At 44.5% G+C, this 15,801-nt stretch overlaps 1 protein-coding gene across 1 annotated transcript in view; it reads left to right on the top strand.

Moving 5' to 3' along the window:
• The window catches only part of CHGA (chromogranin A), a 28,012-nt gene extending 15,107 nt beyond the window's left edge, over positions 1-12,905 (top strand). The window contains exons 5-7 of the mRNA XM_056851833.1: positions 625-1,152; positions 2,986-3,437; positions 12,822-12,905. Coding sequence (XP_056707811.1) covers positions 625-1,152; positions 2,986-3,437; positions 12,822-12,905 — 1,064 coding nt within the window. The remainder of the gene's footprint in view (positions 1-624; positions 1,153-2,985; positions 3,438-12,821) is intronic.
• The last annotated feature ends 2,896 nt before the right edge of the window (positions 12,906-15,801 follow it).

The following is a 15,801-nucleotide window of genomic DNA, read 5'->3' as shown; positions in this document are numbered from 1 at the left end:
TAAACTCTGTTTAGGATTGCAGTGTGATATCTTCAACTTGTTTTGAATGTAGGAAAGGAGCCATAAAAAACTCTAAATAAATAAATCACACCTGTGCTCTGATTTCTAAAAGAGAAAATCAATATGCTTTGATCGTTTCAGTATTAGGCAGCTCTCCTATGTCTATTTTGAGCTAGAATTCTCCAAAATCCTGGCCCCCTCATAGGGGTAAAGGTAAAGGTCCCCTGTGCAAGCACCGGGTCATTCCTGACCCATGGGGTGACGTCACATCCCGACATTTCTTAGGAAGACTTTGTTTACGGGGTGGTTTGCCAGTGCCTTTACGCCCAGCAAGCTGGGTACTCATTTTACCAACCTCAGAAGGATGGAAGGCTGAGTCAACCTTGAGCCGGCTACCTGAAACCGACTTCTGTCGGGATCGAACTCAGGTCGTGAGCAGAGCTTGGACTGCAGTATTGCAGCTTACCACTCTGCACCACGGGGCTCCTTCCTCATAGGGGTAGTAGAGAATTCTAAATAAGTGGTTTGGCCATTTTAAGACAGGGTACTGGGATGGTTTTCAGTAAGAATTCAACCTTCACATATCTAGTCATTTGCTGCTTTCTTTATAATTTTGGCTTGCAGATCTATCAGAAGGGGCCCCTAATGAAGAGCCCACCAGCTCTTTCGTGGAGCTAGAGACCGAGAGAAGTCAGATGGACAGTGAAAGGGATGCTTCGAAAGAGGATGAGGGCAACAGCTTGGAAGAGAGAGAGACGAGAGCTCGAGAAGTTGACCCTGAAGACGGAAAGGAGAATGTTGCCGGATTTGAAAGCAATGAAGCTGGCGAGACTGAAGAATTGGCTTGGGATGACGCTGTCGACAATCATATCCGTGACGACCTCGGAGACGACAGGATACGTGAGCGGGGACGTCAGGAGGGCAAAGAACCCGCAGGGAGAGGGGAGGCAGATGCGTTTGAGGAGAAGAAGCATGTTTCTAGAAACAGTCAAGAGGAGAGCCGTGAAGAAGCAGAGGACACTATCCAAGACCATGCTGAAGATGAAGAGGAGGAGGAAGAGGAGGTGGAGGAGGAAGAAGAGGAAGAGAGAGGGACCTCTGAAGAGGAACATGCTGCTAATTTAGAGGATGAGGATGAACAAAAGGAAATTGGTAGGTTATGCCCTAGCCCCTTCCTTTGATTTGTTATCTGATGAGCCATGTGCTACCAACCTTAACATTGCTCTGAAGTTTACTGAGCACATTATCCATTGTATTAACACTTCTAAAAGAGACAACATCAGGAGAAGGCCTTGGCCAGGGCCTCTATGGCCTGTTGTTGGCCCTCCAGAGGAACCGGTTGGCCACCTTGTGAGACGGGATGCTGTACTAGATGAATCCCTGGTCTGATCTGGCAGAAATCTTATGTCTTCTAAGTTCTATTAATTTCTTGTACCAGCAGACAAGGCAATTCCATCATGTTCCAAAATTTAGGTTGTGATTTTAAGCACACTCATTTGGAGGCAAAGGTCATACAAATGTTCAGAATACTAAAAAATGCTCCATAATTGGTCGGGGGGGGGGACTCTGCATGGGGAAACTCTGCTGCTTGCACTCCCCTCTCCTTGCCCACATTTGTTCCTGGCCATTTGCTTCCAGGCATGTTTAACACAGAAGCCTTTGCTGCCTTTCCGTGTTGATTTAAGTGACTTCCAATCTTATGCAGAGTTACACCAGCCAGGGTTTATTGAAATGAATGGGCTTAGACTGAAGACAGTATCTATAGGATTGCACTGTTATAGTAGTTGATCCATATTCTGAATTCTCACAAAGAGAGAAGAATTCTGCCAAAAAAATAAGCATTTTATTGTTACATCCCATTAACTTCTACAGGAAATATTTAAGCATATGTTCCCCTCATTTAAATAAAAAGTGAGACATGAAAGTGTTTAAATTTGGCTGTGCTCTGATGTCCAGGTCAGCATCTGCTTCCTAATTCCTGATTTATCAGTGATGACTAGTAGGTTATTTGGGTGGGGGGTTACTTTTCTGTATTTTCAAGCACTGTTTTTTGGGTGGGATTGGTATTAGATTGTGGTGTAAAACTTTCAGTAAATATTGTAGTTTTATTATTTTCATAAGCTGCTTTGTACTTTTGAAAAAGTGGGGTAGAATTGTTTTAAATAAATTTGGGGGAGTGGCTCAGTGGTAGAGCATCTGCTTTGCCTGTAGATGCTCCCAGGTTCAATATCAGGTATGTCCAGTTAAAAGGATTGGGTAGCTGGTGATGTGGAATGCCTCCACCTTGGAGAGCAGCTGCCAGTCAGACTAGAGAACACTGACCTTGCTAGAGCACATGAACATATGAAGCTGCCTTATACTGAATCAGACCCTTGGTCCATCGAAGTCAGTATTGTCTACTCAGACCAGCAGTGGCTCTCCAGGGTCTCAGGCAGGGGTCTTTCGCATCACCTACTTGCCTAGTCCCTTGAACTGGAGATGCCAGGGATTGAACTTGGGACCTTCTGCATGCCAAGCAGATGCTCTGTCACTGAGCCACAGCCCCTCCCCTAATGGTCTGACTCAGTATAAGGCAGGTTTGTGTGTCTAAATTGAGGACAAGAAGCTGTTTCTGATGATGGACCAGGACTCCTGTCCCTGAATTGCACCAAATGATAGCCCAGTGTGAAGGCTGAAAGAGGATCTGAGTCCCTAGGGTAAGTCCACCATGCATGCGGTAGAGGGATGGACTGCAAGGACACCCCTAACAGAGAGCTGCAGCCAATCTTGGCTTCTTAACAATCACAGTTGCACGATGTCGGCATTTGCAAACATGACTGCTCAGATTTTAAAACATCTGAGGTGTATCTCCCAAAATGCAACGTTTGATGTGGCTTCTTTGGAACACCTCTGTATAAAGGATACATCTGGGTTTTAATGCCTGGGATTTTTGAACATGAATATCCATATTTAATTTGTTTTGGACCTTTTTTTCTACTCTTTCAGAAAATGAAGGCAGTAAGGGTTTTGAAAAGGATGACAAACCTTTGGAAGAGAGAGAGAAATACCGTAGCATGAAAGGAGGGAGGCGTCACTCTCTCGAGGAAACCAGGCAGGCTGAAGACCCTTCCCGCGCCAGAGATACTGAACATGATGAAATGGAAGAGGAGCCCTCCAGAGATTTAGAAGATGCCAAGAGGTGGAACAAAATGGATGAGCTGGCCAAGCAACTGACCACGACGAAGCGTGCAGAGGAGAACGAAAGCAACGAAGACCCAGATCAGTCCATGAAACTGGCACTCCGGTCTCGCAAGTATGACTTTCGCAACCCTGAAGATGAGATGAGGAGCCCCCAGGCGCACCACTCGAAAGAGGACACCAGCGAAGGAGGCTTCCCGGTTGTTGCCTTGCCTGAGGAGAAAAAGGATGAAGAAGGCAGTGCGAACAGAAGAACAGAGGTAGGGCCCTGTCTTTTCAGTCATTTGCTGCAGTCATTTCAGAAGCATTTCTTGAGTGTTAGAAGACTGTAAAGGGAGGTATCTGGGTAAAGGAAGATGTTTCATTTTGTGATGACTTTAGCCCCAAATTATGTCCCACAAGAAATTGCAAGAGGGAACAATTTGTAAATTCCCCTACACCCCTGCAAACAAATCCACTCCTCTAGGATTTTACAGGCTCTCAATTTGTCTTTCCCCCTCTGATTCTTGTTTCGTTTAATTGACTCTCACCTGCAGTTAACATGTTATGCCTCCTGGAGGATGCTCAGTCAACCTCAGACCATTTTGAGGGTCCCACCCCTCTTCATTTGGGGGTGAACTGATCTCTAGTGGCTGGAGATCAGCTAGACTAGCAGGAGATCTCCAGCCGATACCTGGAGGTTGGCAACCCTATGCATATTGGAAGAGTTCTCTGAATATACAGAAATCCAAACTTTACCCTTTGGATGGTCTGGGTTTGCTGCTTTTGTGACTGGCAAGGATCACACAATTTACCATTAGATTCAGCGATAGCATAGTTGACAGATCTCACAGCAAATACCATATGCTGCATTGCAAACGGCTAGCTAATCTAAATGACTTACTGTTCTTCTTTTTCTGCTTTTGTGTATGCTATGGTCTATTGTAGAGTCTGGGGGTGGGGAGAGAAAGGGATATTGACAATATATTGGTCTAGTTGCGATGTCTCGGAAGCTAAGCAGGGTTGGTGCTTGGATGGGAGACCACCAAGGAAGACTCTGCAGAGGAAGGCAGTGGCAAACCACCTCTGCTTCTTGCTTTTCTTGAAAGCCCCCTTGTTGGGGCTGCCATAAGTTGGCTGTGACTTGACAGCACTTGACACACACACAGTGGTCTAGTTGCACTGGCCCTGAGTGGATGAGGTTTTTTGGGTCCAAAATTAGAATGGAAACAGTATTGTCAAGATTTAACTTGAAGGTTGAAACGCTTAGGGCTGTTTAGCTTGGAAAGAAGGCGGTTAAGGGGAGACATGATAAAGGTCGATAGAATTACGCATGATGTGGAGAGAGTGGACAGGGAGAAGCTTTTCTCTCTCTCTCATAATACTAGAATGCTGGGTCATCTGCTGAAGATGGAAGGTGAGAGGTTCAAAACTGATAAAAGGGAGTATTTCTTCACACAATGCATAATTAAATTGTGGAACTCCCTGCCCCAGGATGTGGTGCTGGCGGACAACTTGGAAGGCTTTAAGAGGGGAGTGGACATATTCATGGAGAAGGGTATTCATGGCTACTAGTAAAAATGGATACTAGTCATGATGCATACCAGTTCTCTCCAGGATCAGAGGAGTGTGCCTATGATATTAGGTGCTGTGCACCGCAGGCAGGATGCTGCTGCAGTTGTCTTGTTTGTGGGCTTCCTAGAGGCACTTGGTTGGATACTGTGTGAACAGACTGCTGGACTTGATGGGCCTTGGTCTGATCCAGCATGGCTGTTCTTATGTTTTCAACTTTGAAATGCTGAGGGAATGTATTCCCCAAATCTCCAACCCATTCCCTTTGCCAGAGCTGCATCCCTAGAAGGTCGGGAGTGTGTGAGTGTTAGGGGGGCTCTCAGCCATTTTAATAGCCACGTGAGTGAGAGCTTTCAGCAGCGAGCTCATGCTTCTCATTCCTGAGTGGCAATACCAGCCCCTCTGAAATGCCCCTCTCTTGAAAGGTAGAGGAGTTCTCGCCTCCTTCACACCTGGCAACTCTAGACATTCTCCGTCAAGTCGCAACCAACTCATAGCAGCCCCCTGAAGTTCCAGCTCATGAGGTTTTCAAGGCAAGAGATGAGCAGAGGTGGTTGGCCATTGCCTTCCTCTGCATAGCAGCACCAGTCTTCCTTGGTGGTCTCCCATCTAAGTCCTGACCCTTCTTAGCTTCTGAGCTCTGATGAGATGGGGCAGACCAAGCTATTACGGCAAGTCTTGGAGTCAAACCAACAGGAGCTGTGTCAGCCACAACACCAAGAAGTATTTCAACTTCTTTGGTATCACTGCTGGGAGTTTTCCAGGGTTCAGCTCATCCCTTTTTAGCGAGCAACATCACCCTGTTGCCCAGGAGCTAGCAAGATGCCCTCAAGACACCAGGGAGACAACCAGGAAACCTTGGTGACCGTCTCTCCAGAGCCAGCAGCAGAACAACAGCCCTTATTAGCATTTCAGCTAAAAGAGAGGGGAGAGAGGGGGCAGGGTGGGTGGGGAGGGCATGGGCATTTCCACACAGGCCAAATAATGCACTTCCAATCCACTTTCAATGCACTTTGAAGCTGGATTTTACTGTGTGAAATGGCAAATACCATGTGCAATGATTGTTAAAGTGCATTGAAAATGGATTGAAAGTGCATTCTTCAGCATGTGTGAAAGTGACACATGCCTCTATGGTCCCGATTCAGTCCACTGTCCGTGTCCATACTGCTAGGGAGAGACTGGAATTTGATGTAGGTGGGATTGTTCAAGCACATACATGACGCCTGATCAACAGCCCTGATGTGTGGGAACCATTTGAGCTGTGCTGCAAACTGCTTTACAGCCAAACATTATTTTCCATTCATAACACCAGCTGGGCTGTCCTATTTCACACTGCAAACACCACATTGCAGTTCTTGGTGTTGGCATGAATGTCTTTTCAGCCTTATTCAAAGCTGCTGCAGTGGTGTAAACAGTGAACTCTATGCTGTACCCCCACCATAGAGCAGCATACGTCTTCCTGTTGCACAGCCATGCACTGTCCAGCTCAACGGGGAAGCGCCACATAGGAGTGTTCCTGTCCCAGGAGTAGGCCTAGATCAGCTACAGCTCATTGACTGTGCTGGTGCTGAAGCTTTCCTCTTGTGACCTGTGGCTTGGAGGAGGGACACTGAGAATCAACCTATGAAGTCTGATGCCAGAGCTGGTTAACGGAAGTGCCGGCCTTCATTTGGGTTAGATAGGCTTGGATCTTGCACAGCACTGCACAAGAGGAAGGCAACCCCCCCTCTTCCCCTCCCACTGCAGCCTTCTGTGTCCCCCTCCAAATTGTGCTCCTGGGCATCAGGGAAACCATAGGAACAATATGGGGCTAAGTGAGAGTCTGCAGTGGGTAAGGAGAATCAGTAGAACTCACCCTCCCCTCCTCCACCAATGGAAATGCCTGTTGGTCAGCAGAACTGCTGTTATACCAATGGAATGGCAATTTGGGATCCAGGTCATGCATTCTGCAGTGGAGTGGTGCAAAGGTGTAACTTACTATCATAAATCAGTTTCCTGAAAACCAAAACTTTCATTTTAGAACGCACAAAATTCTTAATTTGAACAGCTGGCAAAATTCTGGGTTTTTATGCTACCTTGGCACAGAATTTATGATACCTTGGCACATAATTTTTTTTGTTTCTTTTTTTTTAAAGGACAGCATGTCTACAGTACACAGTTGTCCTTCCTTACTGCCATCTGTACAGAATCTAATAGCTGCCAGTGTCGTCCAGTACCAACAGCCAGGAAAGGCAAAACCAATTCCAGCCCCCCCTTTCAACTTTCCATGAACACCCAGTGGGGCGTTTCTGCAGACAGCAGGATTTCTGACCATTATAGCACAACTATCTCCCCACTCCCCCTCAGCCCCAAATGCCCCCCCAATAATGCTAGTGGATGACAAGGTCACCAAGGAGCAGCATTTCTTGGGGGGGGGATATTTGGGGCAGTGGCAGCAGTAGGGTTGCCAATTACCCGGTGGTAGCGGGTAATCTACCGCCCATCCACCAGGCTGCCCGCCGGCTAGCTGAGGCCCTGCAGGCACTCCGGGCACGCGCAGGGCACGCGCGCACGGACACAGCGCACACGTCATTTCCAGTTTAACCCGGAAGTGACGCGGACGCTCTAGCACCCTCAGCCAAAAACTCTATGGAAACCATATGGAAACCATAGAGTTTTGGCCGGGATTGCTAGAGTGTCCCCGTCACTTCCAGGCTAAACCGGAAGTGACATAGGCGCATCGCGCGTGGGTGTGCTGTGCCGGCGCGTGCACGCAACGCACGCTAAAGCCACACCCCCACGAAGCTCCCGCCGGTGGAGCTGCGGGGCCTGGCAAGCCTAGGCGGCAGGCAGGGGGAGGGGAGGAAGTTGCCCTGAGTCTGTGGAAAGGCTCTGGTGGACTTCTGGTGTGTGTGGATGGTTTGAGTAGCACAGTCATCCTTAAAATGTGGTCCAGACACTTTTAAGCATAGTCTGCATTCACCGTAAGATAAAATGTGTAAGAACCACAGAAAGGCTGAAAACCAAAACACCTGTCTCCTACCCCGTGCATTAATTATATGGTCAATTTTCTTTCCAAAGTGGGAAGATGGGCTAGTGTTTTGGCCTCCATTCTTGAAGGCTGTAGATTTAAGTTTTGTTTCGAGCCAGTTTCAGTACAGCAGTGTGCATTTCCTCTCTTGTGCTGCTTATGGGTCTTCTTCTTATATAGCGCTTTTCCAATAGTGAGCTAACCTGTCTGTTGGACTTCTTACACAGTCATGTAATATTATGCCAGTACCAAAAGCTATCTTGGGATGGCATATTGAAAACGTCAATTCATTTGGTCTACGATGAGGAAAGAAACAAATGTTAATACTAGGGATTATTAGGAAATCAAATGACAAGCATCATAATGCTGTTATATAAGTCAGCAGCGCAGCTGTGTTTGGAAACCTGTGTATTTTTCTTCATCTTAGAAAGGATTTTGTGGACGTGGAAAAGGTACAGAAAAGGGGCAGCCAAAACATGCAACAGGTTAGAGCATCTCCCCTCGAGGAAAGGTGTTTGAGACTAATTCAGAAGAAAGATGATTTAAGAGGGGGCAGAGTTTATACAATTATGTTCAGGGTAGAGAAAGTAGAACCTTTTCTCCCAGTCTCATGTGATTAGAACGGAGTCCAGAGGGCGGCCATGATAGTCTATTGTAGCAACACGAAATGGAAGTTCAGCGGCAGGTGGAAGCCTTACAAAGGTTATTTCCGCCTAAGTATTGGTGAGTCAGAACTCACTTCGTCAAATGCATGCTTCAGGAAAGTTTATGCTAAAATAAACTTTGTTCGTTTTTAAGGGGCCGCGGGAGTTCTGTTTCATTTTATTAGTTCCAACATCATCCGGTGAAATCGTCTGGAAGTAGATTCAGGACAAACCAAAGGAAGTACTTCTTCACAAAACATAAAATTCATTTCAGGCATGCGTTAATTGTACATTTCTGTGTTGACCTTTGATCCCCAGTTGTTGGGGGCAGCAGTGATGGATAGATGAACTAGGCAGCTTCTTTTTTTCTATTTTTCTTTTTGCCATCAAGTCGCAGCCAACTTATGGTGACCCCGTAGGGTTTTCAAGGCAAGAAACATTAATAGGTGGCTTGCCATTGCCTGCCTCTGCACAGCGACCCTGGTATTCCTTGGAGGTCTCCCCTCCAGATACTTGCCAGGGTTGATCCTGCTTAGCTTCTGATATCTGAAAAGATCAGGCTAGCCTGGGCAATCCAGGTCAGGGCAGGAGGCTTCTGGAGGAACCCATTTCCCTACTGTGGGAAATCGGGATGCTGGACTAGATGGACCTTTGGTTTGATATCGCAGGGCTCTTCCAGGGCTCGTCCTTGTTTTCTTATAATTTCTGCAATCATAGGCCACAGCTTGCATGTGTAATTGTAGTATAAATACTCATGCCATCATCACCTTTGTTTTTTGCCCTAAGCCTCGGTAGTAAAAGGCCATGTGCAAAACGGTTCTTAACACACAAGTCTTAACTTCAGAGTCTTCTTTGTTTCAACACGCTGCCCTGCCTTGGCACCAGGAGAGAAATCTGGCCCAGTGAGGGAAGGGTTTCCTTTGAGCCTGCAAAATCCTCTTTCCTTAAGTCATATCAACGCATTACTGGCCAAGCTGTTTCTCAGTGATGCCAGCACTTTCATTACACAGGCCGCCCCAGCTGTGGACAGGCAGCCAGAATGCCAATCCTCTTAAACAAGAAGGGAAAGAAGAAGTGGGAGGAGAAGGAGGAGCTCCCATGTCTGCAGTCATCTCAGTGGTGCTGAATGAGTTATGTGGGTGGGCAGGCCCTGAGAAGAATTGGGACTGATTCCAACATTTGGTGGAGTGGTGGAAAGTGCCATCAAGTAGCAGCTGATGTATGGTGACCCCATATGGTTTTCTAGGCAAGAGACGAACAGAGGTGGTTTGCCTCTGCAGAGCAATCCTGGATTGCCTCGGTGGTCTTGCTGCTTAGCTTCCAAGATCTGATGAGATCAGGCCATCCATTCCAACACTTACCTAGCATTAAAGTGCACAGGCACTTTAAATGCCCCTGTGACAAACAGGTAAAGTGCAGCTTTTCCCAATCTCCTTTATTATGCCTCAGTTGCCACCCTTAGCTGCCTCTACCCATCCTTCCCAGAGCTGGAAACACAAGCTGCCGTGCACTTTGCCTCCCAAGCCAGGATTAAACCATGTTCCCTGCTACATCTGTGTTGCAACTGCTTCTTTGGTCTGTATATTCTTAGTTCAGTTTCCAAAGACCTGCCCTTTCCATCTACCTAAGAGTACCCCCTGTATCAGTTCAGAACTGGCATCTGCAGTCAGAGTGGTACGGCATCTGCCACAGCCCTGTAAGAGGCCTGCCTGCTTTCACCAGGAAAGGATCACCCAGATCACTGGTGCATTTTCCAGTCTCATAAGGAGGAGGAGGAGGAGGAGGAGACGAAGAAGAAGCAGAAGCTGAGAGGGTGCCTCCCCCACCCCCCGCCATGACAATGTTGTTCCAGTCTTGTCCTCAATATTCTCCTCTCTCACAAGCACCTTAAATCCACCCCCAGGCTGCTTTTAAGCTTAAAACCACCCACAGAATATCCATTCATCATACCATTTATTTTTGGGCCATCTTCTGGGCATGGAGTAGGGATCACTATGGGTGTGGGGTGTGTGAGGCAGTTGTGAATTTCCTGCATTGGGCAGGGGTTGGACTAGATGACCCTGGAGCTCCCTTCCAACTCTGTGATTCTATGATCCCATTTACTCGGACCCTTAGTATAAGTCAGCTGTACGTTGACAATTATTAAGCACGACTCAACATATAAGGACAGCCTTTAATTGTTAGGATTGCCAAATTTAGTTATCTGCTATAGCAACTAGAAGATAGTTATATATTTAGGGAGAACTTATTTTTTTTCTGATTATTGAGTCTTTGGTTTTAAGTGTTTTTAGCCTCCAGGTAGGACTTAAAATTCAAGTAACTGGATAATTCTGATTTTTTTTCTAGTGGATAATATTTACTGAAAGAGGGAAGGTTTAACACCCTTTGTGGGAAAAGCCCGAGGCTAGCTTGATCTGACAGATCTCAGAAGCTAAGCAGGGTCAGCTCTGGTTAGTATTTGGATGGGCGACCTCCAAGGAATACCAAGGTCATGATGTGGATCCTCTGAACAGATCCAAATGTCTCTTGCCTTGAAAACCCTACAGGGTCACCGTAAGTCAGCTTTGACTTGATGGCACACAAAAAATTGCACTCCTACACCCAGTTTCTTTTCTGTGACCATTTTTTAACTGTCTCTTAAAAAGGGACAAATCTCTCCAAAGAGCTATTTCCAGTACACAGGGCTCTCACGGCTTTAGATCTTCTACATGAATGCAATACGGATGTCCCAGTTTCCCTTAGATCTTAGGGAAATGTTAACAGCTGTCTTGGATGAGGCTTCAGGTGTTTTATTTGGTCTGACACTTCTGGTCTTTCATGTAAAACACTGCAAACTGAGAAAAAGTTGATGAAGAGATTAGACAGAAAACTTGCCAGTGTGTTGTAGGAGCAAATAATAACGAAGAGGGACAACATGACCCACTTTGTGCAATGCTAACTGTGAACTTCTTGGGCCCCTGAATTTTTTGGAAATGCTTTCAGTAGTGATTTTCTGCCACCAATGGAAGTCACATCCACTGGCACCAATAAGATCTCTGAAATGGTCTATAATCACTACATTGTATATAGTGTTTGGCCTCTCAGGTCTTACAAGTAATGTCCCATAAATTCTTTCTAGATACTATCAGTTAATGATTAGAGTATTAAAAGGCGCTTTCACACATACTGAATAAAGCACTTTCAATGCACCTTGCAGATGGATTTTACTGTGTGAAATGGCAACATCCACTTGCAAACTATCGTTAAAGTGCACTGAAAGTGGAATGAAAGTGCATTATTCGGCACGTGTGGAAGCGCCCTTAGACTCGGATGTGGGAGACTCACGTTTGAACCCCTGCTCCGCCATGGAGGCTCACTGGGTGACCTTGGGCAAGTCACTCTCTCTCAGGTATTGTTAGGCTAAAAGGGGGGGCGAGGAGAGTGTTGCTTTAAGCTGCCTTGTGTCCCTACTGAGGTGTATCTAATTAACATAAACCAATAGCTACTCTTCCAGATGTGAGGCCATGGACACACACAAAATGTATATGCAAAAAGAGAGGAAGTGTGGTAGGGTGGTTGGAGTGTCTGGGCCCTTTTTCCATATCTACTGCAGTTGCGATTCATATCAGGCACTGTGTGAATGGGAACTGAATGTAAATCTGTTACAATGCAGATTGTTAATTAGAGACAGTTTTTCAACCAACAGATTCGTCCCTTGGTGTCCTGGCTCAATAAGCACACCAAGGAGGAGGAGGTTTAAAGCTTTATTATTCAGCTGAATAACAGGCTCCAGTCCAAAGCAGAAGCCAACACTTTTAGTCCAGCATAAGATTATATACTTGCCAAGATGTCGATCATTACAAACATCATGTTCTCCTCCTCTTTACATCATTGTCCCCACCTTAGACATAAGAAGTCATGTTAAGCCCACGTCATATCTTTCCATACAACCCATGATCAGAAAATGGAAGCGATTTTGCTTTTAGGGTGGGCCATTTGCTATGCTAATGAAGTAACACCCCTTACTCTGGCCTTGGCCGAAGCCATTGCCTCATCAACAGGCTACTAGAACAATCGGCGCTTAGAGTAGGGCACGGGGGAGACTGTGGATACACTGCACTTTCTTGTCTCCTACCACCGCATCAGAAGCCCATGAACCCACAGCTACTTTCACTACTTCAGAAAGCTGATCTCATCATTTTTGTGAACCCTTAGCTCAGGCCCACATAATGAGCTGTCAGGTTTTGTAACTGACCTATGTTGATAAAGTCGCTGCAGTAACTGATAAAAAACACAAACAGAAATGCACTTCAAAAACCCATTCTAGCTCCCTTAATCTCGATCTTCTGTAAGACCGGGCTGAAAACCTTGTTGCCCCCTCCCTCTTTCCCTGGTGGAATCTGGTGGGCTCCACAAGGCCTCCCAGCCCACTGCAACCGGTGTTTCCTTTTGTCTTTCAGGAGCAAGAGCTGGAAAGCTTGGCGGCAATCGAAGCAGAGCTGGAGAAAGTGGCCCAGAAGCTCCACGCCCTACGGAGAGGCTGAAGCATTTAAACTAGGTGTGACCTGAGCAAAAAAAGTGAGATGTTTTACTCACCCTTGGAAAACACTGAATTTTTTTTTTTAAATGGAGCAGGTGCATTTGGCATAGGAAGCCAATTATCAGTAGAAAACAGACTCCCCCCCCCCCTCTGTGTGTCTAAAGTAGTCTTGCGCTTGAATTGCTTGCATTTGATTTTGTGCTCCCTTTACTGGCTATCGATTTTCTATTGTAACTTTTGGATTACAGCAACAGTGTGACTTACTCATGTATTTTCTGTTGAAGGGGGAAAGGGGGGGTAGATTTGGGGATTTTCCCCTTATTTTTGATTTTTTTTAAAAAAAAAAATTACAAGCCATGACAGCTTTCTAGAATGTTTTACTTCTACTATTATGTTTACTGGATAAAATAACTTGCAATAACTTGTTAATCTTTTGATTAAAAAAAATGAGAGAACTCTGACTATAATATATTCTATATAGAAATTAAGGACAACAATAAAAATATAATTTTGGGCTCCTTCATTTGTCTCTCTTAATCTTTCTTTAAACACCCCTCTGATGGTTCTTCTAGGGGGACCTGGTTTAAAATTACTACTCACAGTGAAACTCGCTGGTAACTTTGTACTTGTGAACTTTCCGCCTAGACACTAGCATTCTTGTGGGCTGCCCACATTCTGAAATATAGAAATCACTATTTTATACTTACATATAAAATGGCAAAAAAGGAAGACGTGAACAACCTCACAGAGCTGTTGTGAGGAAAAAATGGGATAACTGCAAAGCATGCCACAGCAAATTTCTTGAAGAAAAAGCAGGTTATAAATAAAAACACAAAGTAGGGTATATACTGCCATTCTAATTTTAAACAATTGGCCCGTGTAGATGGCTTTGCTTTCCAACTCTCCAGTAGTTCACTTTTGTTGCAAAGGTTCCCTTGTTCAGTCAGATGTAGACTTTTAGTTAATTTTAACTTCATTTAAAATATGAATTTGGGAAACACACCAACAACTATAAGGAATTCAGTGGAAATCCAGTGGAAATCCAGAACACGTATGCAAGTGTATATACAGTTTTGATAGATCATTCCAGGATTGTGGGGGTCAATATGACTGCTGACAACTTTTTTTTCTACTTTATTGATACCTAATTTCAGCCATGAAAGAATTAGTCAACAAGATGGGGAAAAAGCTGCCAAAGGACTGTCTACACAAGGTAATAATTATTTAATAGGACTATAATTAGATACACCTTGTGAACCATCATAAATTTAACTAAGACATATTTAAAATGGAGATCAACATGTTCTTCCTTCTGCTCTCAAAGAGAACTGTGCTTCTCCTCATTCAGATTTGGACCTAGCTGGACTTTCATTTTCTCAATGGAGATGCGCCTTCCCAGAATATTAGTGTTCGAATCAAACATCTCCAGCAATTAAACAACTTAAGTGTGCCGATCAGCCCCCAGCATCACTAGAGCTGGCATGAGACTCTGCCTTTTTCCTCATTAACTTTTTATTTTGGTAACATCTGCCTGATGAAGTGTTCACACACACAATATTTGTCAGATCTCAGAAGCTAAGCAGGGTTGACCCAGGCAAGTATTTGGATATGAGACCTCCAAGGAATACAAGGGTTGTGACATAGAGGCAGGCTATGGCAAACCACCTCTGAATGTTTCTTGCCTTGAAACCCCCACCAGGGAGTGCCACAAGTCAGTTGTGACTTGATGGCGGAAAAAAAGTACCGGTATGTCATGGATTTTCTCTTTTGATGCTAATACTGCCATCCTAAGTAGAGTTGCATCTTTCTAAATTCATTAACTTGGAAGGATTCAGCTCTGCTTAGGATGGTGCTACAGGTAGTTTCTTCTCCCAATTACATATTGGGCCAGAATTCTGATATGTTGACTTCACTGATAAAAACGTTTAAAGAAAATTCCCATACAATTCAATGGCTGTAAAAACTTGGATATATATATATATATATCTAAAAAAAAAAGAGTGGGGGGAAACTCAGTCCACTTCCAGATTATTATCCACCGCTTCCCACCCTCAACTGCTGGCCCTTTCCAGTCATTGACAAGAATGCAGGATAAAGTCATTTTAATAAGGCATTTATTTTTTTTAATCATGTGTTTGAAAAAGGATAGTTTTTGTCTCCAAAGCAGACACAAACAACAATAGAAGATAATTAAGTGAATTTTACTCTACTGTTAAAAATCAAAGTTTGTCTATTGCAGCCTGGTGTTTTGGCAAATAAAAGACAAAAAAATGGGACAAATTACTATTCAAATTGATGGTAAGCGAGAGAAGAAAAGCACCATATTATTTCAAAAGGATTTTTGTCATGCGGTATGATTAAAAAGTCCAGGAGCTAATATTTTTTGGTTTTCATATAGACCAGAATTTTTTACTTTATATTATATTTATATATATATCTTATATATGTGTGTGCGCATGTGTATCTCACACACACACACACACACAAATTAAATACAAAACAATTTAGTTTTTCATAAAAGCAATTTTATGAACAGGACCAAAGCAATCACAACACTCATACTTACTAATACTATATAAAGTGGGGGTCAGTCATGTACAGACAGCAATGTTCATAGGCAAACCTGGCATGACCAAAAACATGGTCCCAAATAGGTTGGACTCTGATCTGGAACTGACAACACTAAACATGCCTCAACACGCACACATACACACAAATTAATTTTCTTTTTTAAAAACCCTCATTGAGTAGGATCTAATAGTGCCTTTCCTTTGATGAATATATCTTGACAGTAGACGTCTTCCCATCAGTGGAAGGCACCAATGGATCTAACCCGTCCATTCTTTATTATGTAAAGACAGTCTTTCTTGAGGATGTACGACGGTAAGCTATCAGTAAAG

The sequence above is a fragment of the Euleptes europaea genome, chromosome 6, assembly GCF_029931775.1.
Source record: "Euleptes europaea isolate rEulEur1 chromosome 6, rEulEur1.hap1, whole genome shotgun sequence".
NCBI classification, from domain to species: Eukaryota; Metazoa; Chordata; class Lepidosauria; order Squamata; family Sphaerodactylidae; genus Euleptes; species Euleptes europaea.
The sequence above is the reverse complement of the archived record's forward strand: the minus strand, read 5'-3'. Positions and strand labels throughout refer to the sequence as shown.